Here is a 25610-nt window from a genome sequence, read left to right as displayed (position 1 = left end):
TGACAAGGGTTTAGCAAGATTTTCAACATCTGTGCAGATACATGGAATTTACTGCAACCCCTACCTCCCCCAAACCCAAACCAAACCAAATTGGTAGCTTAGGGCATGCCATGAAACGAGATTTTAATATTTCTCTTTAAACTGTGTATAAAGGCAATGTGGTAGTGGTCTCCAATCATTTCTCTATTTCATACACTAAACCTGTCCACTGTAGTCTAGGTGGAAACAGGCGTTTGTCTGATGCCACCTTACTGGTAACTCTACCTTCTCTCCCGTGATTTCCTGCAGTCTCCCAGGAGTGCTTACAATCCTGTCTTGGACCTGCCACACTAGTGACCCTTGGGAGGAAGGCAACAGACCAAGTTTTTCACTAACCAGGTACAAAAGGATTTGACCAATGTGTGAGTTAAGGTGTTTGTTTCTAAGAGTCATATTTTTATTTCTAAAAATCATTCAGCATTATAAAAGCTACAATTACAAGCAAGGGGGCAATTTTTTTTTAAACAGAATACATTTTTTTAGGAGATACAGATTAGTTTTTAATTTCCCAAAGATAGGTTTATAATTATTTTTATTGATGCTTTGCTTCTGACTGAAGCCTGTTCTGCAGTATATAAAAGTAAAGAAATTAAAGTGAATAAATACAAAATCTCTTTTATATTGCTTATTTAAAAATTGCTTGAGGATTTCTTCTGGTACACTTAATTCAGTCAAAGCTGACTATTTATAATGTCTAAATCATTTGAGTATTATACAATTATGTGGTATGAAATGCAGACTCAAAGCAGTATGAATGAATGTACTTTAAAAAAAAATCTCATAAAAATAGCTGCTAACATCGTGCTGACTGCAAGTCTGGTTTAGAGGGCCACTGTAGACAGGAGGCTGGGGTTCAGTCCCCTGCCTCAGTCCCAAGCCAAAAGAGCGTGGTGGTTTTCCAGACACAACTGCAACTCATACTTGAAGGTGAGGTCAATGTAAAGTGTTTGGTGTTCAAATCAACTTTATGAAAAGAGGAAATTCTCATCAAGGGGTATTTTTGCAGCTTGGCTGAATGCCACAGAAGTCAGGAGGCCACAAGGCTCCACAGAAAAGGCTCCGGTCCCGCTCTGCTGAGCCCCAGGTGAGAAGGAACACTTACTTACGGACTTCCTGTCTCCAGCTTTTCTGGGTTTGTGCTAGGTTATTCCCTGCGGGTAATGCAACACTCAGTACCAGTGTACTCTTGCAGAGACTGGGGGGAAGGAATAGAGGTGTGGGGGTGGGGAGAGGGAGAGAGAGAGGGAAAGAGACACAGAGAGACAGAGTTCAGACAGAGAGAGAGACACACACAGAGACACACACACAGAAAATATGAATGGAGGTTTAGAAGAAAAAAATATTTGATCACAGGGAGGAGAACTGAAAACTCACACCTTTCAGTCTCCATACTTTCTCTTCTGTTCAGTATACAAGGAGAAAGCATTCGGAAGGAAGCAAGATTATGACTATCTATAAACTAACTGTTTGTCAGAGACAGAAATGCTGATAATGAGTGGGCTGTGTCTGTAGTTCTTGGCTATTCACATCACCCAGGGATGAAGGAAAACAGAAACTCTTGATATGTTTGTCTAGAGAGGTAGGGCTGCGACGGCAGCAGCAAGGGTTCAGCTGAAGTTCAGGGCAGATGTTGCCAGCAGTTTATACTGCAGGAAAGTAACATTGCTTCCGGCTTCTCTTCCAGGATCTTCGGGGTCAAGCTGTGCTATGGCATAAAGTGACGATGTCTGTTGGGAAAGAGGCTTTGAGCAGGATGCCCCTTTCCCGGTTGCAGTCCAGTTCCTGGATAAATCCGTACCAATAGATGACCAAGCCTGGTCCAAACCTGCAAAAACAACAGAAAATGTCATGCATGCCCCAGGCAACACAGTCCAAAAACCAGACATTTTGGAGGCATAGATAAAAGACAGTTTAAGTGAGTATAACCACACTGCTTGCTTTGGCCACCGGCTCAATGATTGGAGGCAGCTGGGTATAAACTTAAGCGCTCACTTAATCCAACTGTTGCTACCTTGATAGACCTGTTTCCTTTCTTCGCAGGAGCCCACCAGATCTAGATTTACCTGTAGCATCTTTCAATAAAGGGCCATGGGTATGGGCTGAGGACACCATGGTTAAGCTGAGAAAGGCCACAACTAATGGAGAAGCAGTGATGGGCTGGGAACGCCTGGCTCTAGGAAGCTGGTCTTCTAATATTTTCTGGTACTACCTTAAAAGTTAAACTTGCCTACTTTTAACAAAGGTAGGAAAAGAATGTTCGAACAACTAGCCATGATGGTCCATAGTAGCACTCACAGCCCTTAGGAGGTGGAGGTTGGAGGATCTGTTAGCTTGAAGTCTACCTGGGCTGCGTAGCAGGGGGCTGTCTCAAAACATCTGCAAAATAACTTGGAACAGTGGGACAGGCTGAGGTTCTCTCTGGCTATCATGTTTAATTCAAGTATCATTGTAGCCAGAAACATCTCCTGATGTTATTTGTGACTTAGAAAAATAAAAATCTGTGTGTCAAACTAGGATGCCTCAAAAAGATCTCTACCCAACACTCCGTTCTCTGCATTGCTTTGTAAGCATGGAAGTGGTATGTGATCTAATTGTAAGCTCCCACAGAAGCAAAGGACAGTCGTAGAGACTTGTAACTCAGTACGGATGGACAGAGGGAGGCTTAAAAGCTCAACATGTCTACATTGTGCTCCCTGGGCTTATCTTTGGTTTTGTTAGCAGCTACTGATCCCTGCCAGGCACACCCAGGAAGTAACCCTACAGATGACTTCACCCATCAGGAAGTTGAGACCTTTAGGCAGGGTTCATAAAGAAGTAATGGCTATCAATCACTGGGTACAGAGAGACCCTTTGCATGTCAGTTTCACGTTTTCTTGCTTAGAGTACTTAATTAAAGGGCAGGGCTACTTTTGGTGTAGTGTTGCAGGAATTTTACAGTGAAATCATAAATTATGAATGTTGGGTTAGTGAAAGGATGTGTAAAAACAGAACTGTTTTTTGTATTCTAACATTACAGCAGGCTGAACCAAGCTCGGCCAAAGGCTTTTGCCTCCCATGATTTACTGTCTACTGTGGCGTACTTGCCAAAACTAACAGTCCAGGATGGGCTAAGAGACACTGTAATGCACAGGAACAAGTTCAGTTGGATGTCAAGGGCTGGCTTATTTGGGGATTCACATCAGTGGGTAAGCCTAGTTGTAGTCAAGATTAATTCAACCTTTTTGAGTCTCCTCTGAGTAGAGATATAATTTTGAATTGGGTCTTGTGAGAGTTTAGGGAAGGACGGAGATGCTCTCTTATTCCTCAGCATCTCCAAGGAAAAGTATTCTTTGAAATAGAAGAATTAGGTTCCTTCCCTGTGCACTGAGGTTGAGCACCAAGACTTGAATATCTAAGTTCATTATCTGGACAAGAGCTGGCTTTGACCTAACAAATTGTTTCTTAGCAATCACACACACACACACACACACACACACACACACTGTTCACAATGGGAACATAAGCCATTGTGTGGCTAAACTTCATAAAGAGTTTTGAGATTTGTGCCAAATGATATCAGAGTTATAAAGGCAAATGTGGTAAGAGACAAAGATGCATCTCTGTGGGCCTCGAACAGGCTCTAAACCATCCCATTGTAATACACCGGCACCAAGGCCTCCAAGAACCTGATAGCAAGCTCCATACATTTCTCCACTTTATTAGGCGGCCACTCTGGAGACCACAGTGTTCTTCAGAAAGGCACTAATATTTTTACTGAGGGAGCAAAAGTGTGATCTAACCAGTCATGAAGAAGAACAAAAGAATATACGGGCATCGTAAAAAGCAAGCCCGGTATTTTAAAGATTTAATAAAACAAAAAACACACATCACTAGCACTGGGCAAGCAACAGCAACCTGTACTTCCCCTGAACAGCTAAATCACAAGCCAAAGGACTCAGAGCATGACAGCTCTTTATGAAAATGGCCCTTTCTAGACAGAGAGGCCAGGCTGGGGAACACCTCCATGCTCAAGAAAATGGCTTGTTTCACTTGTGAGGCAACAGCTGAAATCTGGCAAACCACGGAGGTTTGGCAGGATTGTGAACCTGAACATTTTAAGTGATGGTTCAGGACCAGGATTCCCAAAAGACAGCCACCTGGATATATTTCCGAAACTGCCAGGACTCTACCATCTCATCTCATATTATCTTTAAGGTTTTTGTGGGAGTTAGAAAATGCTAGTGCTCTCATGAGCTCAAAATCTCTAATGAAGAAGCTTTGTCTGATTAGGTAAAAATGAATAAACATAACTTCTTATATGTACAGACTCCTAGGGCTTTTAATTACATGGTTCATAAATGACAAAGATAATATGGATTTTTAGAAGGTGACAGGTTTGGAACTAGAATGACAGAATAGCATCTGGCTTTGCTTCCTTGTGCTTCTCTGAGTTCTTTAGCAGCTCGGGATCCTGGGGTTATCAGATGCTGGCAAGACAGACTTTGGGCAGTTTACTGTTTATGAAGAAGTTGACCACATAGAGCTAGCCTGAGCTAATGTGTGAGACCATGTCTTAGAGCCTGGATGGAGGATGCTCACTACTGGTGCTGAACCTCCCACTGCTTAGAGGTACTCAGCCCATGAACACATGAATGGTGTCTGACCCTTCTCATGGGTCACCATGATTTGACAGTTGCTATTCCCCCTAGTACAGTTTATATTTCCGTGAGAAACAGATACTAAGACAAGAGTCACTACTGAACAAGTAATCTGTTTATGAGTAACATAATTGGTTAATTTAACAAATAGCTCTTGAGAAAGATGGGGAAGGTCAAGAGTTTGAAGGGTCAAAATAATGCCAACTTTACAAAGGCATTGAGCATTTTTCTGGCTTCCTGCTACTTTAGGGTACTTAGAAACACTGAGTAGGAGATACTGGCACTAACACTGGGTGTCGTCTGTGCATCCATTTTTCAGGGATCATGCTGTACACCATCATTTCTTTTTATTCTGGGACCCAGATGAGGGCAGAGACCATGTATTACTTCCACTCATATCCTCACGGCTGCACAAGATAGTGCCCAGTTCACGGCAGATAGTCATTGGGACAAGATGAAGGATGAGGTCAACAACAGAGGCCCCAGGCAGCTTAGTACTGTTCGCGGTATCAGTTGTGGTCCAGAGACAGCAGTGCTGGTAGACTCAACATGGTCATTCAGAATGACCTGGAACAAATACATCGATGATGTATGTATAGATCACAGTGACAATAGGTACATCAACGTCTCTTCTAGGCTGAACTAGATATTAACATGACTCCACGGTGGTGGTAGTAAGAGAAGAAGCACTGAAAATATGGTTTAGAATTACCTTCAGCCTATGTGTATAAAGTATATAGGAAATGTACGGAAATGTTGTTTTGAGACCTGTATCCCATTTCCGAAGATATCTTAATAGGCAGTGCAAACGTTCAGAATTCCTAAAGAATCCCAAATCTGAATGCCTTCTGGTCCCATGTACTTAGTATATGGGATGTGCACACTGCATTAATTCTTTCATAACATTTCCAGGTGCCACAGATACTTCTGAACAGTTTCATCAAATGAACTCACTTAATTCTTGTGACAACATCATGAACTAGATTCAAGTACACTCCCTGTTTTATAAAAGAAGAAACTAGGGCAAAAGGTCATTTAATACTGGGCCTTCTGTGACTGTACTGGTGGCACGGGTAGTGATTCATTTAACTGAATAGGGTGAGAGAGGAGCAGAATTGAACTAGAAAAGGGGGAAGTGCCTTGGTGCTAACTAGACTTGACCAAGAATGCTTCGGACAGTTCTGGGGCCATGTTTGCAGAGAACAGCTGTCAGTTCCCAGTTAGAACTGACTTAGAAGAGAATCCTAGGATATCTGGGGAACTGCCAGGATAACAGAACATGCCTAACCTAGAAAGAAGCATAGCATAGCAACATGTCCTTAGCACATCAATTTCAAGAGGGCTCTTGGGTAGTTGATTCATGTTGTGTTTCTCTCTCTCTCTCTCTCTCTCTCTCTCTCTCTCTCTCTCTCTCTCTCTCTCTCTCTCTCTCTCTCCTTGTTTCAGGTGGCTCAGGCTGGACTTGAACTTGCCGCAAAGCTAAAAATGACCTCGGTCTCTTGATGCTTTTGCCTCCACCACCCAAGTACTAAGATTACAGGCATGAACCACCACTCTAAACTCATATCTCTTAAGTGCAGAATTAGGGAAATTTTTAAGAGAGCTAAGATTCAGATTTTTATATAACACCCCCCCCCATCCCATAATTAAAACATCTGAAAACACAAAGTGAGCTGCCTTACAAACGACTGTGAATGGATCTACTAAATCAGGGCTTGGCTTTCATTAATTAAGAAGCTTGAAGGGCTGGGGATACAGTTTAGCAGAGTCTTGGCCTGGCAGAAATGAGGACCAGAGTTTGATTACCTGCACCATATAAGCAAGTTATAGTGATATGCCTATAATCCTAGTACTTAAGAGGTGAAGGCAGGAAGGCCAGAAGTTGAAAGTCACCACTGACTCTACAATGGGTTTGAAGCCAGCTTGGGCTACTTGAGATCCTGTCTCAAAAAAAGTAAATGAACCAATACATACAAATTATGAATTTATACATAAGCCTTCCCAAATCTCCTTCTTTTGAGAAACTAACTGATCAAGCTACACACACAGGAAGCTCAGTCACTGCCACTCAGATATAACTATATAATTACTGTCCTCGGACTGCCCATGGCCTCTTCTACTGTTCTCTGTGACTCCAGGATGCCAAGGCTTTGTGCCACGGCCCTGATCATCACACTCGTGCCATGGAGGTTCATTCTAGAGACACTAGCTTCTTCACACACAGTTCTTCACTGAATGTGTGGAAGGACAACATAGCCCTAAGTATCAATACTGATGGAATGTAACACTGTGCGTGGTCTTGTCCTGCCTGTTTGACTCTTTTCCATCATCCACTGGGACCGTGCAGTTGTCAGAATGCGTGACCCCTACCCTGGGCTGTAATCTGGACATTCTCAAACCTGGACCAGAGGGTCTTGAGGGGCTGTGGGAAGACTGCAGGAGGTTGGTATACACCAGGCACTGTGCTCTGTTGCAGAGAGAGGGATCTATCTTGTCTTATTTTTAAAATGTTGATAACAGAATTCACAGTAGACTTCAGTCACTTTGTATCTTACAAGTAAATGGGATTGAAAAGCACAGCTGTTATCCTATGGGGCGCAAAGATTGTTTTTGTTTGTTTTGAAGAAGATCCGCATATCTGTTGTAATTTCTTCTGCTTCTTTCTGTTGCTGGATGTGTTGTGCACAGGTGAACAGCAACCACAGAGTGAGTTCTGTGATATGGGTAACACTTAGTCACATTGAAGATGTGTGAAAATACTTCACAAACTTGTAACTAACCTGTCCCTGCACATATGGTTTGCCTTCACAGCAAGAGTGAGCTGAAAGGAAAGACATTTAGCAACTGCATCAGACCCCATTCAGAACTCCCTCTACTGAGAGCAGGCTCACCAATGTCATGAACAGGGAAGGAAGGAGCTGCCAGTGATGGTGGAGCTGGGGTTCTCTGTGGGCTGAAGAGAGATGCCATCGCAGGCAGATGTCATGATGCCCTCAGTGCTTCCTGCCTGTTGAAATTCAGGCCTTTGTACAAATGGGACTTATATCATTCACTTTTCTGAGGCTGTGAGAAAGCACCATGGGCAAAGCAATTTATACAAGGAGGGGTTTACTTGGGTTTACGGTTCAAGAGGGCAAAGTGTTCATCCTGGTGGGGAGGCAGGGCAGTAGCAGGGATGATGGATGGAACAGTATACCCAGAGCTCACACCTTCAAACACAAGCATGAAGCAGAGTGAACTAGAAGGCTCTTTAAACTCTCCATGCCTATCCTCAGTGACATCTTCCAGCAAGGCCACACCTCTCCCAAATGGCCCCAAACAACTGGGGACCTCCTGTTCAAATCCATGAATCTATAGGGACCTTTGTCATTTAAACCATGACATTATGATGCAAATATGGGATGGATTTAAGGATTTGTTCTTACCAATAAAAAAAGTGATAGGATGTCACTTCTAAGATTAAGTTATACAGGCTGTGATCTCCATTTTGCTAAGGTTCTCTCTATTGCTTCATTTGCTTATATGTTGAAGCCAACTGCTATGTGGGAAATACTCATACAGTGAAGAGGAACTGAGCATGGTCTCACCCACTTAGGAAATGGAGAAAGAGAAACCCTCAGTCTATCTTTATACGAGACTGACACTACACTACTACAGACTAGAAAAGATGGAAACAGAGGGCTGCTGAGGGCCAGGAAGTGGGATGTCTAGAGCCTTGCTGTACTTCTATTGCTAATTCAGTGAGGCTGTGAAAATGTGTGTTATTTTAGGCCAGAGTTTTATAGACAATTACTATATAGCAATGGATAGCTATCACAAATACTCAGTGTAGATTTGAGGTTAAGTATAATCAACTTTTGTTTTCACATAAGCAGCACTGAGGGTCCTGGTAGGTACAGATTGGCTTTTCCAGTCACAGATGAGCCTTGGATCCACACAGAAGGAGATTATCAGTAAGCACCAAGTACACATCCAGGCAAGCCCCTGTTACTGAGCAACTCTGTGTCTCCTCCGTCAGAGCTTCTTGGCTGTGCACCAGTCCCATGCTTGCTGCATGTCTGAGAAGCTGGTGTTACACGCGGAAGATTTTTCTATGTTTTTTTTTTTTTTTTTTAATGATTCTGTGGATTTGTTGTTACACTTGGTTATACAGAGTGTCTAAAACTGCAAATGTCAAGTATGTGTTGGGGCCAAAGGGTGTGAGAGGCAGGTTAAGGTGGGACACCAGTCGGCTGAAATCAATGACTGGCAACGGGGAAGAAACATAAAAAGCCACAGCAGTGACAGTCCATGGCTGCTCTGTGTTGGAGCAAACAGACTTTGTCTCTCTCAGCAGATGCTGGGAACAGTCTAGGAAAAACAGATGCTGAGGACATTTTGTTCAGTTTTAAAAAGGCAGTAAAAGCAGCAAAGTATTTTTAAAAGACTGTCAGCAAGAGCATTTTAAAAAATTCCTTCAGGGAGTAAATTCTTAGTTTTTCAGAAAAACTGAGCATCCTCAGATGGTCCTGGGGGGTTACAGACAGTGAATGTTTCATAGAATGCCGGATAAACCCCATGGATTGTGTAATTCAGGTGAAGATTTTCCACAATGACCTGGGAAATCCATTCTATCAGAAAACTTGGGTCCTCATCTCAGGTAGAGCATGCTTCCTTTTTCTAACCCGTGGACTGAAAGGCTCTCCCTGTTGTGGCTTTCCACTCTTCCAAAATGCAAGTATTCTTCAGGTGGTTTTTAATAACTTACAGAGAAAGGGAAGCCTACTAGTTCTGCATGGCCATTCATGGCCATTGAGGTGCTTGGAGTGAGAAATGTTCCTCACAGTCTCAGGCATTTGAACACCCAGTCTCTAGTTAGGGGTGCTGTTTGGGAAAGAACTGTTGGAGGAATTACTTTACCAGGGGCAGCCTTTGAGATTAAAAAGGCTCCATAACTTCTAGTTTCTTCTCTCTGCTTCCTGGTTGCCCCTAAAGATGCAAACCCTCAACTGCCTGTTCCAGCTGCTAGGCCTACCTGTGGCTATGGCAGGCATTCCACGGTGATGGGTCATGGTGTTTCATCACAACAACGGCATAGTTACTATACAGTTAGCCCCATCCAATAATGAAGAAACTTGGACACAAAAGGGTCAGGCTGGAACCTAAACAGGCTGACCCCATAACTTGCTCTGGTTATGAGTATACTATACTGTCATTATATCTTGTGTTTACTCAGGCATTTATCCAACAGAGATTCAATTTTAAAAAATATTTACAATGCCTGGAAAAGATTTTAAAAAGCAGAGTCGGTACAGGGCCTAGGAGCCACCTGTCTGAGAGGGATCGTTCTTCAATAGTTTTGCATTACATTAACCTAGCTACTCAGTTAGATTTGAATGACTTCATTCAGGAAGTACATGAACGAGCAACCCATAACTCAGGTTAGAAAAGAAAAAAAAAGATGATTGCATTTGAGGAAGTGTGTTTAAAGCCCTTTGAGGATCAGGAGGAAGTAAGCTAGGGAGGGACCACTGCATCAGAGAAGAGAGATGTTACATTGTGAAGGGGCTCAGCAAGGCACTACCACAGTGCGTGCAGATCAAGAGAAACAGATGGCTGGAGGAAGTTACAAGAGGCTGAGGAAGGAAAAGGCTAAGGGAGCCTGGGAGGTGAAGTATCTTTAGTTTTCCCCCTTCCAGAGAAGGTTCAGGCTTGTTGAATAGGGTTGGTACTGTGAAGTCCCCCCCTCCCCTCTTTCTCTCTCTCTCTTGTAGAGATGTATCGTGCCTGTGTCATTAAATTGGCATATTTACGTTTTTAGGTATACAAGAAAAAGAAACACATATATATGTATACATGCACACATGTGTGCATGTGTGTATGACTGTGTGTGAGAGACTGTGTGTATTTAGAAACTGGAGCTTCAATTAAGCTTCAGTTGAAGGATGGCAAACAATGGTATGACTGATTGACTTGTTAAGTTTCTTTTCATGAGAATTTTCATCAAACAACAAAAACAACTTGTATTGATCAGACAAGTTGTATTGATTAAAATCTTTGTTCCCAGCCCAAATCTTTGATAGTCATAGTCAAACAGAAAAAAAAAAAAAAAAAAAAAAAAAAAAAAAAAAAAAAAAAAAAAAAAAAAAAAAAAAACTTCTTAAAAAATGGAACAAAAAGAAATGAAAATTAGAAAAAGCAGGATTCCGAGAATCATACATGATACATGTGCAGATCCACACTTTTCCTTCTCCTTCGGAGTGGCTGTGTGGGGTCTAACTATCTTCTGAGGATGTGTGCAGACATGTGGTTGTTGGACACGGCCTGTTTCCCAGTCCAAGAGACCTGCATGTGGTTCTTATGAAGACACTGTTTTCAAACACATAGTTCAGGATGAAGGAGAAATATAAAACATCTTGTAATTGTTTTAAAATAAACTCTTATGCCGTTTATTTAGTTTTTAATCTGCATGTTGTAGATTGGCTGTGCACTTGTTAATCACTGTTGTATGTATCTCCAGACAAAGTTGTAAATAACTTTTCAGTCCAAGTGAAACATGCCTGCACGTGTTTATGTGGAAAGTATGTGTCCTTAGGCCTGTGTGTAAATATGTGTACAGTGATAACAGATTATCGATCATGTAATATAACATAATAAAGTCTGGCACGATGGTCAATTTAACACACAATGCAAATATCCCTTTTCATAATATCCAGGAATAAAATAAAAATACAATAACTTGGTTCATTTACTTTTTTTTTTTTTGGCTTGGCAGGATTATGATTGTAAGTTGAAATAACTGAAGAAAGAGAACCCTAGTCATAGATTTTAAAAATACAAGTTCAAGTTAGGCCTAATAGCATACACCAGGGTTCCTAGCACTGGGGAGGTTGGGAAGAGGAACATGGGTTCAAGACCAGCTTTGTATTCACAGTAAGTTCAGGGGTAGATTGGGCTATTATAACACCCAGTCTCAGGGTGTTATAACAAAACAGGATGACAACAAAAAAATACCCTAAAATCAAACCAAAGTAAAACTAAACATTTCTAGAGAGAGAGAGAGAGAGAGAGAGAGAGAGAGAGAGAGAATGACTTCATCTTTTCTGTACAACTTATTTTCTATAAAATTTAAAAATAAAAAAGTAAATAATATACTGACTCATTTCAGGTTTCCATGCCACACAGAAAATAAACAGAGTCCTTTATATGGAAGACAAGCTAAATACATATACAAAAGAAATCCAAGTGACCTGAGATTCTCCTCCACGTTCCCGTAACTAGACAGTGCCAAGTCCACATCAAATCACCTTGAAAAATGGTACTGTTTCTTTGTACTATATTAGATATTCTTAGATGCCATACTTGGGCCCTTTCTACCAAATTAAATTTTTTTTTCCTTTGGAAGAGGAAGAAACCAAAAGAAGAAGATATTTATTTTCTGTTTTCTTGAATAGATGTTTCCTCGGGGCCTGGGCCAGCTCCCCTGAATGGACCCGCCAGGAATCTACATATATACTTGCAAGCTCAAGCTGTAGAGCAAGCAACAGGAGAGTAAAAAACAGGTGTTCTCTTTAAGTGGCATACAATTTAATAATGATGTTGAAGCAAATCTGTCTCCATTTGAATGGACGTGGACTTTATTGAATAAACCAAATGCAAAAAATTTCACAGGAGAAGATTATATCAATGTTGTGTTATTTGGTAAGTCTACCTAGAAAAGATGAGTTTTCAATGATGTTGTATTTATTCATCTCTTGGTCCTTTCAAATTTCCCACAGTACTTCCATTAGGGCTGGAGAGAATGAAGAGTGGGGTCAGGGTTCCCAAGAGACACATGAACCGTTGGGGCAGAATCTTCTGAGATGATTAAGGCTGCTGAAAGCACAGGCAAACAAGAATCCCAGGAGTGGGAGACAGGACACATCCTTGGATAGGAAGAATTTGGTGCAGCAGCAGTGTGGCAAGGAGAGAAAAGGAAACCTTTGAAATTCATTGTGCCAAGGTCACATCTACGTTGAAAGCACCAAAGCACCGAGAATGAGCGAATGCTTCAGGTGCACTTGGGTGCAAATCACATCTCTCCACCTAGAATTTATTCCCAGCCTTCTTCCAAAAGTTGGGGGTGGTTTACAAAATTGGTTGTGTGAATTATTACATGTTTTCTCAGTTATTTCCCCAGGGAAACACGCCAAAGGCAAACCCATCATTTCAGCTGATTTAGTGTTTGGTGTCAGAGAATTCATAATTGATATGACAGGCATAATGGATAGTGATCACTGGATTGGCAAAGCCTAGGCTGACTACTCGCAGCTACGCTGGTTCCGATCACTCTGCCCACCGACTCGCTCTGCTAAGTCCTGGGGTTATTTCCCAACTTCTCCTGTCCAACTTCCTGCATATTAGAGATGTATTACTAAATAGTTTATTGCACCAATACTGCTCATGCAGTTGCTTCCCCCTCATGTGGACTTTTATTGTCAGGACTAGGACAGACGGAGTTTCTTTTACTTTCACTCAGTTCGCTAAAGATCACAGGGTAACTCAGAGTTCAGTGAGACATTTATCTCAAGGCACTAGGAGATTTATAGGTTCTGAATATATAAAAGTCTGCTTTAAAAAAAATTGAAGTTTTCATCCCTGGCAAAGTCAAATAACTAAGGGATTAAGGCTGATGTGCACTTGCCCTATAAATCTATCATTAAGCAAGTCTGATACAAGGCTTCAGGTATGCAAGATTCCAATTTGCTCTAAATGGGCAGTTAAATTGTCTCTTCTTTACAGCAAGTATTTCACGATAAGGAAAATCTCTTTGACTAAACAAATCATCTCTCCGCCCCTACAACACCCCCCAAATAAAACTGTTCCATTTTCCATCGTGGAAGAAAATGCTGGAAATAAGAAAAACAAATTAGAAGCCAAGAAAAAAAGGATCAGGTAAGTGAAAGTGAAAAAAAATTCATTCTTTCTCTCTCTCTCTCTCTCTCTCTCTCTCTCTCTCTCTCTCTCTTTCTCATATATAAAAATATGTTTGATAGCTATCAAGCTTGAACTTTTAGAATATAAGCTGTCTGAGGGCTGTACATATTTCAGGGCACAGAGGACTCAGTTGATGTTTGTTGGGTATGAATCTGCAAATGCACACCTCTGGTGTAAGACCCTGAACACCCATCCCCCAAAATGAATGCCCTAACAACACTTTTGCTAATAAGTCTACCACACAGGGAAGAGACTGTCTTTTAAGATCAAGAGAATAAGCCTTGAATTAAGGTCCTCCCCCCCCCCCCCGCCCCCAGTTGTCCTTGTCTGCCTGCTGTGAATGCTGGTAGGCTCCTGTGCTTTGTAGAGTGTTATGGGGGGAGTGGGGAATGATGCTATGGGTGTTGGCCTGGGAGAAACCAAAAGTGCTGGCCCCTGGAAGGACTACTGTTGCAGGCTTTTGCTGTTAGGGCTTGTGGGAATTAGTTGTTAAGAAGCAAAGCGAAGCAAAGCAAAACATAACAAAAAACCCCCAAGCCCCTGAAGCCCATTGCTGCACAGGTGGCTTTTGGTTCTTTTTAAATACAATCAATTTAGGTAGGCTTTTGTTTACAGTAGCTCTTATCTAGATGATAAGGTTGTAAAAACATCAGTCAAAACGGAGCACCACTGTTCCCACCCGTTTTGTTTTTATTTCCCTTTCCAAATACCTTAAGGTGTTTAAGATGAGTAAAGAGATATCAAACTATTACAGTGAACAGATACAGTGAGTGATACAGGCTTTGCCCTCTTTGAACAACAAATACCAGCCTGGAATGCTACCTTACACAGGCTAGCAGAGGCCTGTGGGCCTCAGAGCTTTACTTTAGAAAGCAATACATATATTATCTATCTATCTATCTATCTATCTATCTATCTATCTATCTATCTATCTATCCAGACCACACAAGCACACATGCAAGTTGATCTTTTCAATGTTTGCTACAGAGAGCTCTTTAAAAGAGAATTGTATGGCTTCTATATATTGGTATGAGGCTTTCAATGTGTTTATAACTTGCCTTCCCCGTAGTTATATGCAATAAGATGTCAGAACAGAAAGAAAAAGAAAAGGAATGCAAAGAGGACAATGGAGATGTGAATTTGGAAGGTCAATTTTATTGCTGTAAAACTTAAGTCAGTGAAGGTGCAGGATGCTTAGATTCTTAAAGGTTTAGCTTAATTAGTGCTGGAGACACAGAATGAAGCCATGAGCCAGGAATCTTACCTAGTGAAGAGAGATGCTGCTGAGGGGCTGAAAAGGCCCACCCAGGTGCAGGCACTATCAAGACCAGGAGGGCACACAGGAGGCTAATGGCAGGGCTACTCCTACAGGAAGGCCTGAACTCATCAGTCCTGGGATTTAGGAGCCCAAGAACCAACTGCCATCTGCTTCTCTTTCTAATATAACTAGAGTACAGTTAGCTAGTGTAATGCCCCTGAAATTAACCCAGGATAGAGTTTACTCCAGTCTTATTTTTCTGGAATGCTAGAAACTTTGAGACTGGTAGAAGACACAAACTATTTGACTATTTCTTTGACTAAAGTGATATCAGCAAATAATTATAAAAACATAACCGTAATCCTAAAAATCTACTGGTACTTATCAAATATTTGAAATGTCCTAGATATTCTTGTCAAAGTCTCTCTTTGCTTTATGTCATTTAAAACAAAACCCCTATGGGTTGGTAATAGCAGCCATATTTAATTTTGTTTTATTATTTTATGGGCATTTTGCATGCATATATATATCTGTACCACTTGTGGTAGTACCCATATTTGCCGAGAGAGGATCATAAGATTGTGAGGAACTGGTTATGAAGAAGGAGGGGATTACTAATGATTAGCCATTTACTATGTGTCTGTTCCTGTGTTAAATAGGTTGTACATGTGATCTTTGCTAATACTTGCAATGAGTCTGTCAGGTAGAAGTGCTCGTTTAGTAGAGGGAGTGAGGCTGCTGTATGAATTAGGGTTATGGCTGCAGTGGAACACCATAACCAAAACAACTTGGGGAAGAAAGAGATTATTTGGTTTATACTTTCACATCACTGTTCATCAGTGATGGAAGACAGGACAGGAACCCAAACAGAGCAGGAACCTGGAGTCAGGAGCTGATACAGAGGCCATGAAGGAGTGCTGCTTACTAGTTTGTGCCTCACAGCTTACTCAGCCTGCTTTCTTATAAAACCAAGGACCACCCATAATGGGCTGGACCTACCTCTCATCAATCATTAATTTAAAAAAAATGTCCTACAGGCTTGTCTGCTTACAGCCTGACCTTTTGGAGTCATTTTCTCAATTGAGGTTCCCTCTTCTTGAAAGACTCTAGAGCTGTCAAGTTGACATAAAACTAGCCAACATAGGCTGGATAGCTTACCTATGGAAGGAGATAAAGCGAGATGCTGTCCAACTGAGATGCTAACCCAGATCTGACCCTTGCAGGGCTCCTTCACTGACGAATGGTATCATGGCTTCATGCTGCCTCCTGTGCTATGACTCTCCCAGATATTCCAATCCTTGAAGCCTGGCTCTGAAACCTCTTTCCCTTCCAGTTTTAAGGTAAGGTCTTGCCTTTAATGCAGTTGTTTCAACAACAACAACAAAAAACTCTTACGGTTGATATATCCTTTCTCTATTAAATATCGATGCTAGAAAGGTCTATAGATAGTCTCTCTCTCTCTCTCTCTCTCTCTCTCTCTCTCTCTCTCTCTCTCTCTCTTAATTTCCCTACTGATAAAGTGTATCCTGGAGTTCAAGGTATGAGAATAAATTAGCTTTTAACACTTTAACTAGTACATATTTATTGTCACTCCATTTGCAAGATCCTGAGCAGCTGTGGGGTCTGATGTGGCCATTTGCTCAGCTCTGGAGCCATGGGGGTAGGGTGGCCACTCTGTTAGTTATGCCTGCCTTTGAAAATAAGAGCTGGTGCTTCCTGTGACCAGGAGACTCAGAGACTAGAGAGAAAACTTCCGTGATGCCACAGATCAAAATGTTCTTTCACTACAGGTTCCTGCTCTTGGTGACTGGCACCACCATGCACAGTTCTGTGTTTAGGTCCCAATACACAAAAAGAAGGACTACACAAACCAAATTCAGGGTGATGTCATGCAGTTTCAAATGTACCAAAGTACATTTCCTGTGGTCAGTATTTTGAAGTCTTCTTAATACTTATGGTTCTTTATAATGAATGGTTTCAATGTTCGTCTGAAAACAAGAGAACAAAACAACTCAAATGGCCCCCAATGGATAGATGAATGAATAGACAAAGTGTGGAATGCAACAATAGAATATTATTCAACCTTAAAAAAGAAGTCCTGTCACATGTCACAAGACAGCTCAACCGTAGAGAGGGAGGGAAGTCCTGAGTGTGTTGTTGACATGGGCTCAGCCATGTCAAGGACCTCAATGTGTCAGTGCCAAAAATCACAGGCACAGAAAGTACATGCCAAGGGCAGGAGAGGCTAGAGTTTCGGTTAAGGCAAGATAAAAAAGTTCCAGAGATTTGTTGCACAGTATTGTGAATATGATTAAAATTATACACTTAATGGCGGACATGGTGGCATGCTTTGTATTGCTCCTTACAGCAATAAAGCTATAAATTTAAAAAAGCAACTTTTACATTTTTTGCATGCATACATATATGTTCACGTGTATATACATGTGTGTGTGTCAAAGCCAGAGGTCAACGTTAGTTGTCATTCTTGATCAATGTCTGTATTATTAGTTCAGACAGGGTTTCTTTTCTTTTATTATTATTATTTAATTATTTTATTTATGTACATCTCAAATGCTCCCCCATGCCTCCTCCCCTCCGTCTCTAAGTGGGTGCCCCTCCTTAGTATCCTTTCTCCCTGGGCTATTAAGACTCTACAGGATTAGTGTGAGCACATCCTCTCCCACTGAGGCCAGAGAAGGCAAGCCTATGCTACATATTTGGTTGGTGGCTTAGTCTCTGGGAGCTCCCAGGGGTCCAGGTTAATTGACACTGTTGATGTTCTTATGGGGTTACCATCCCCTTTAGTTCCTACCATCCTTCCCCTAACTCTTCCATAGGGGTTCCCACTGTGAGGTTCTACATCTGCTTCAATTAGCTGCTGGTATGGCCTCTCAGAGGAAAATCATGCTAGGTTCCTGTCTGTAAGCACAGCATAGCATCAGTAATAGTGTAAGGGTTTGGTGCCCACCCAGAGGATGGATCCCAAGTTGGACCAGTCACTGGTTGGCCATTTGTTTGTTTTCTGTACGATTTTTTTCCCCCAGATGTTTCTCAAGGAACCTGTAGCTCATTGGTTTCACTAGGTAGGCTTCAGAGATTTGCATTTCTAACACCCAGTGCTTGAATTACAGATATGTACAGCTGCATCAGGGGTTTGTGTGTGGGTGGATCTGAACTCAGGTTCTCGGGCTTGCAGAATAGGCACTTTACTGACTGAGCTATCTCTCCAGCTTAAGAAAACATTTAAAAAGCATTATTTAAAGTCTCTAGAAAGGAAAGAAAAAATAATAACAAAAATCCCCAGATAAATGGAGGAACAGTTATAGTTATTGGGGTTAGTCCCATCCTGACAGAACACAGAAACTTTTTGGGATACTGAAGCTGGCTTTTGGTGTGAAATGTGTGTGTGTGTGTGTGTGTGTGTGTGTGTGTGTGTGTGTGTGACACACCATGAGGTATCAGGAGGCCTGGTGGCCAGAACTGACTTCTAAAGCTGCTTTTGTTTCTTTGAGGTTAATGAAGTTGTTCTGTCAGACAACTGTAGGAAAGATATACGGAGATAGAACTCTGCCTCATAATTTAACAGTAAGTGTCTAAGTGTCGCAGGACCCACACTGAGTACAGAATCCTGCTTGGGCAGGCTGAGGTTAGTAACCTGGCTCCACTCCTTGGCAGCTGATAGCACAGTGCTTCATAGGTCTCACTGTTATTTCTATAGAGTGTACTGTAATATAGTTGGTCCTCAGACAGTGCATTCTTCTGATGTGACAGTGGGGGAAACTGAGGCTGTCAGAGGGGAAATGATCAGAATCAAACAAACACAGAAAGCAGATAGGATTGCACAGAAGGGATTGGTATGTGTAGATAAACCAATTCTAGCCCCCCCAACCCTAACACCCCCCCCCCCTGCAGTGAGCAGCTAGATCCCTTAGCATCTGTAAATAGGGAAGTCCCAGGTCTTCTGCCTTCCTGAAAGAGCTGCCAGGTAGAAACAAGACATTGGGAGAGACTCAGCAGGGTCTCCCAGCAGTATGGGCAGGTTTAAACACCAGGATAGAAGGAGACAGATTCAAGGCAGCTGTGCTGTGGCTTGGAGAGGACTCTATCTGTGAAGGCCAGAAAGGGCTCTGAGCAGAGGGGGCAGTAGTCTTCTTCAGGGAAACTCTTTTAGTCAAGGGTGAGGAGGAACAAGAAAGGGAAGAGGTGTAGAGATACAGATGTGGATAGCTGCAGAAGATTCACACTAGAGCAGGACAGTGATCATTCAGAAAACACAGCTGGACGGGTGGGGTGTGAGGGAACAGGGCTGATGAAGGTGGAGGACCAACACCTCAGAGAAGCTGCTCCGAGGGCCAAGGAGCATATCAACTACAAGAGGAACGCTGGCAGCCCTTCCTGCCCAAGGGCAGTCCTCCTGCTTAAAACCGGAATACTCCAGGCTGTTCTGTGTGGAATCCCTGAGTTAAATATTTACTTTGTGTGGGGCCAAAGTATCTACTGCAGCTCACTTATTTGGGGGTAAACACATTAAAGAAATGTGTACACTAAAACAATCGGTCCCCTCCTCGCTCCCACCACATACAGCAAAAAAGAGACTGCCATTCAAAAAAAAAAAAAAAAAAAAAAAAAAAATCTGAAAACTATACTGCAGGCTCAACTTTCCTGAGAGGCTGAGACAAAGCTATGTATATATAAACACCCACAGCTCCACAGGGTTCCTCCGATTTGTATTCTTTGAGAAGTCAGTGGGCACAAGGTGAACAGGGAACAGTTTCCTTTAGTGAGGTACATGGCAACTTTATTGAACTTCACAAGAAGTCATTAGCTGAATTTTATGATGATAAGGACTTCCAGGCGTGAGTTCCCTTCTGATTGTTTTTTGATTAAAAGTCAGACAAGGCAGAGCTGGCCTTGGCCGCTGAGGGAACTTGTAGCTTTTCCTCACCAGCTGGCTCCAGGATGGAGCCCACAAAGCAGCAGGGTTGGGCGGTGCTTTGATTTCGTCAAGTGAAAAACCACAGTCAATGTGGAGAGGAGTTACTGGGTTACTTTAAACATTTCCTTAAGCTTAAGCCTGTCTTTTTTTTTTTCTTTTTTCTTTCTCCCCTTTCAGAGACATTTCTGGCTGCTTCCCACTTCATCCTAGGAGACCAGATGAGCCACTGGCCGAGGTTAGGTCCTTCAGTCAGAGGACTGGTCCACCCATGTTGCCTTTAGCTGATGAATAGGTGTTTATTTTTAGGGTTTGAACTAACAGCCTGGGCTGAGGCCAACACAGGGTGATATCAGAAGAAACCCGTGAGTGTCTTGTGCTTACAAAAGACCTTTGCTTTTTGTGTGGTTGTTGGCGAAGCTGAAGTCTTTGTCCAACTTGTGAAACTTAATAGCATAAAATTTAATACCAAAGGGAGAGAAAGTTCCCCTACTCTGTCCATTACAAAAAGAATTGTTGCAAAAATAGATCTATTTTTACATGAAAAATATTTTGTATCAATTCCTTCAGAATTTTATACATATATGCAATGCATATTGATCATAAGAAGCAAATATGACCAGCTAGTTAGGACATTTGGGTGGGCCTAGACACTCACTGTATATTATTAAATATGAAAACTCTTAGATTCCTAATGTGTTGAAAGCCTTCTGTAAACAATAATATGTAAAGCCATCCCATAAACAATAACCAGGGTTACTGTATAGTTTTCAGTGAAAACATTAAGTGCAGATATATGCTATACTAAAACCTAAATGGATGGATGGGCTTGGAGCTACTGGATTTGTGACTCTAGGAGATTCAGACACAAATGAGAAGCGGTCTGCCCTGTAGATGTCAAGTTCAGAAGATGTTACAGTTACATGTGTATCTGTGCTGCATGGCACTGTGTCTCATGCTCTGTGAAGGAAGAACCCAGTTGCCATCAGTACCTGTGACTTGGTGGTACACAACTAAATATTTGTTGAACAGCGAAGAATAGACAGAAAAGTAACACAGGGTTCCTCTGCATACCTGGTCTATGTAGTCTAGCTGGGCTTTGAGCCTTTTGGCACAGGCAGGGGAGGCTAGGAGGGTTAAAAACTGCCTAAGGACTTTGCTAGCAAACTTTCACAGGAAAATAGGTCTAAGACTTTTCCCTGTTAGCTTAAATCTGTCACCTCAACCTTAATGGCAGGTTATGTCCAAACACTGGCATTCCTACCTTCCCTTTCAAGCTAACACAAAAGCATTTCCAGCTGGACTTTTGAACAGTAGCAAGCCTTAGAAGTCAGGGTTGGGAAAGGCTGACAGCAGAGCCATCCCTGTGGGAGCCCATTCAAAATGCCGCATGGCGGAGCAAGGCACAGTTGTATTTCCACTCTGAGGAAAGACACCAAAGATCTCAAGAGACTGAAAGTTCAGTCTGTGAAGTTGTTACATCCACAATTTGATCAGCAAGGCCTGGAACAGGGACACGAAGGGCAATTTACCACCTTGATTTCCACAGGGAAGCAATCCTGGTGCCTTTGGTCTATTTTCATGATAGACGCTACACAGATCAATCACCCAGCGCTCCCGACACATTCATAATGCCTTTTAGGCTTATTTATGGACCAAGCATTAGTTTGACTGAAGCAGGCTAACAGGTGCCATTTGGGAGGACAGTTCTTTCATGTCACTGACGATTACACACTGGCTCTTGAATGGATCAGCCTTGGGCAGGTACCAACCAACCCCATGCCAATTTTGCAGCCTCTCAACTCTAATGTCTTCAGGTGGCCGCTGCCACTCTGGGACCTTGACATTTCAGAGAGGATAGAAGTGGTATTTGGAAGACGAGGAAGGGCATTGTGTGTACAGAAAAGCCTTTTATGGTCATGGTATGATATTTAAGCTCTGTTATAGTTCGAAAATTGGTTAACACAAGGGGCTTGTTTTTCTTTATTAAATTTCAATTAATTTAATAGGGTTAATATTATCAATTCAACAATAAGAGGTATGTAGTTTATGGGACTGTAGAGATGGCTCAGTGGTTAGAAGTGCAGTGGGCTTATATTTGGTTTCTAGTTCTGATTTTGAGGCACTCACAAATAGCTGTTAACTCAAGCTCCAGGGGATCAAGTGCCCTTCTCTGGCTTCCATTGGCACCATGCTCATGTGTACAACCCCCAACAACACATACAAATATATGCATAATTAAAAGTAAAGATAAGCCATTGTAAAACATGGTGCTGAGAAATACTACAGTGGCGAAAGCTTCCATATTTTCATTAGATACACTACTCAAAAATTTAAATGCAGTAGCTAAAGCAAAAACCTCTAAAGATTCAGAGAACAGATTTTCCCCAAATTCTATCTTGATTTTTCAAAGTGCTTATTATAATCTGATTAGGCTCATTAAAATGTTTCTACATTAATTTGTTATAGGACTAGACATCATTAGTCTAAGAAAATGGTTTGTACTCTCAATTCACGTGTGTGTGGCGGGGGAGGAGGAGGGGAGAAGGAGAGGGAGAAAGGACAGAGAGAGATGGGGCTGCAGGGGAAGTGTCCCTTTCTCTGGAAAACTCTACATAAATTACCCAAAGGAAATACAAGTCATGTTAAGGGAATTGAGGTAGTCAGTGTGGTCTGTTCTTTCTCTGTGTTCTGGAGAACATGGGAAAGGCTGGCTCTTACCCTACTCAGGTAGTCAGTGTGGTCTGTTCTTTCTCTGTGTTCTGGAGAACATGGGAAAGGCTGGCTCTTACCCTACTCAGGTTAAATCACTAACCAGACTGCAAAAACAGTTTGTTTCCTTCCTTCCTTCCTTCCTTCCTTCCTTCCTTCCTTTCTTTCTTTCTTTCTTTCCCCAGAAAACTGCATTTGCAAAGTGCTTTACAGAGGTTCTTAGAGAACCTGGCCATGTTATTTGGGAGGTTGATGGAAGTTGAGAAGCTGAGTGAGTCCCCAAAGGCCTGGCCTGGAAACAATGATGAGAGGACAGAGGGGCACTGACTGCTTACCCTGGGCCCCAGCGGAGCCTGGGTGGTGTGACCCTCACACACAGACCCTGTTACATTGACGAGTCTTCCAGTTGGGTCAGAATGAATGTGAATGCTTTGCAGATTGCACCTCAGTTTCAAGAATGAGACCTGAAGTTCCACTGTTTTTACTCAGGTTGCCTAAATGCAACAAACTAGATATGACTGCTAAGCGATATGAAAATACAATTTAGCATAAATATGTTTTGAAATTGATAGAGGTACTTTCCATTGAGATACCAACACCCTGGCTTTCACTGCATATCTATCCACAGACAAACCTTTGAAGTCTGTAAAGTAGATTTTGGTTAGGCATTGAAATTATCTAAGGATGTAGTAATTTTTATCTGTCAGGATGGGCTACTTAATAGTTTTTAAAAATTTTCTTTTAAAAATTATATGTCATTTATATTTTTATTTAAATTTATGATTACCATTATTGTTATCTCTTTCTATGAAAAAAGAGTTTGTCTTTTCAGGCAAAGGGAAAACATATTGCTTAGTTCAATTTTACAACTCTAAGTTGCATAATTTTGTCAAAAAAGCATGCATCCAAATATTTTCTTAATTTCCTTTTCGGGGTCTTCAATATTATACATGTACCTAGTGATTCACTTTTTGTTATTGGGCAGGAAGGCAAAAAACCTAGTGATTCACTTTTTGTTATTGGGCAGGAAGGCAAAAAACCCAGAACATTTCTGAGACAATTGGAATGAATCCTTAAGAGGTAGAGCAAATTACATACCCAAATTAACAAACACATAGCTATGTGTGGTGCAAGAATGCCTCAACTTACTTAATATTTGTTAAGAAAGCAGACTTGGAGGTGTTTAGTATATCCACTGTAATCCTTAGACAATGTTGGATGTAATCAGGTATAAGAAAATCAATGACAAATGTAGTATTTGTCTAAATTCTGAATTGTCTACATTGTCGTCGTCGTTGTTGTCGTCGTCGTCTTCTTCTTCTTCTTCTTCTTCTTCTTCTTCTTCTTCTTCTTCTTCTTCTTCTTCTTCTTCTTCTTCTTCTTCTCTTCCTTCTTCTTCTCCTCTTCCTCCCTTTCCCCCCATCCCCCTCCCCTCCCCCTTCTCCTCCTTCTCCTCTTCTTCCTCTTCCTCTTCTTACTTCTGAAGACCAGGTTAGCCCTAGATCTGCCAGCCTCTACCTCCTAAGTACTGGGATTCAAGGTATGCTCCATCACTACAAGGTCACACTCCAGATTCTTAAAAGGTTAAAGGGTAAACAGTATGGAAGGAAAAGTTATCTGCACTAGAATAGCGGAAAAAGATTTCCTGTGTTTTTGGATCATTTTCAAAATATAATATCTTTGTTAATAAAGATAAAAGTATAGGTTAAGAGTACAAAACCCCAGCTCCAGCCTACGATGTAAACAGCAGAGGAAGGAAGGAAGGAGAATCACTGGTGTGTGGAAGAAGGAAAAGGAGGGGTCTCAGGAGCCATGAGCATGATTAACAGTGCTGCCCACAGTGGATGACAAGGACCAAGACATCTCTACTGGCTCTGTGAACTAGGAGGTATTACAGCCCAAGGATGGGGTGGGGAGGGTCCTGACACCCACAAAGTAGAAACAAAGACTCTGAGGATATCTGGTATAGAGAAGCCAGACTGAAGAGAGCAGAGCAGGTTAGAGTGGGTGTCCTCTGTGCTGGGATCAGGCCTCACTTCACACCCTCAGCCGACCTGAGGAATGCTGTGTCCACAGACACAAGCAGAGCGTTGAAGATGATCGGAAGTGACAGCCACAGAGTGAGAACAAGGGACCTCCGTCAAGAGAGGATGCACATGACAAACACAGAGGATGATGAGTAAAGAATTATGGTTTACAGACCTAGCATGATTTCAAAAACAATTATTTAAATAAAAAAAAAAAAAAAACAAATTACACTCTTAATGAGTAGAGTTAGGAAGACATTAAGAAATAACCCGAATTGCAGCAGTAATTTGCTATGGCAACAGTGTTATACAGTCAGAGGGCTGAGACCTGGGATGCGTCTAACAGCATAAAAAGTGATACTAAAATCTGTATTTTCAGCTTCGTGCTTTGAACTCTAATTTACAGCTGTCCTCACATCAAGGATATGGATGCTGACTCCAATATTCCTATTTGTCTAATTGTAATTGTTTTCTCATGAACACTGACAATGTTTTAACTATGGAAAGGTATGTAAAGTCAAAATTAATAAGATCTATTTTAAATCAGATGCATTCTATATCCTTGCAGTTGCTGTTACTTACTGATCTTAATTTAGTAAGGGAGGACTTTTGAACCACTGACCATGACTCTGAAAATGTCTGGCTACCACTGTGAGCTGTGTGGGTTCGGCTGTCTTTTCGGTGTAGTGGTGTCAAACTAACAAGTTGTAACAAATAGTGAGGTAAATTCAACTTTGGGGCAGCAGTTTCTCACTTACAATAAATCTTGGGTTCAAGAATTATGGCTTCACTACCAGTTCATTCTACAAGAAAAGTATTCGAGCTCCTGAGGGGTCCTTAGCTTCCAATTAGTTATCTGCACAAGGTAACAGGAACAGTATTTCCACGGGTCACCAGAGAGCTAGTTTTCAAGTTGTGATGTGGAGAAAAGCCCCAAAACCAATTGCCAGCCCTGGCTATGACCAGCAGGCTCTTCTTTGCACTGTGGTGAAGATGTGATTGTATGTACCTGTGTAACTTGTATTTATAGAGGCTTGTGCACCTGGTCT

At 41.8% G+C, this 25610-nt stretch overlaps 1 protein-coding gene across 3 annotated transcripts in view; it reads right to left on the bottom strand.

Annotated features, from left to right (window-relative positions):
* Positions 1-406: 406 nt before the first annotated feature.
* Cdin1 (CDAN1 interacting nuclease 1) overlaps positions 407-25610 on the bottom strand; it is a 190339-nt gene continuing 165135 nt past the window's right edge. For all 3 annotated transcript variants that reach the window (XM_076929466.1, XM_076929464.1, XM_034496537.2), the window contains one exon: positions 407-1864. In XM_076929466.1, coding sequence (XP_076785581.1) covers positions 1735-1864 — 130 coding nt within the window. In that variant the 3' untranslated portion in view covers positions 407-1734. The remainder of the gene's footprint in view (positions 1865-25610) is intronic.

Source organism: Arvicanthis niloticus, chromosome 2 (assembly GCF_011762505.2).
Source record: "Arvicanthis niloticus isolate mArvNil1 chromosome 2, mArvNil1.pat.X, whole genome shotgun sequence".
NCBI lineage: Eukaryota > Metazoa > Chordata > Mammalia > Rodentia > Muridae > Arvicanthis > Arvicanthis niloticus.
Note: the sequence above shows the minus strand (reverse complement) of the source record. Positions and strands in the feature narration are given on the sequence as shown.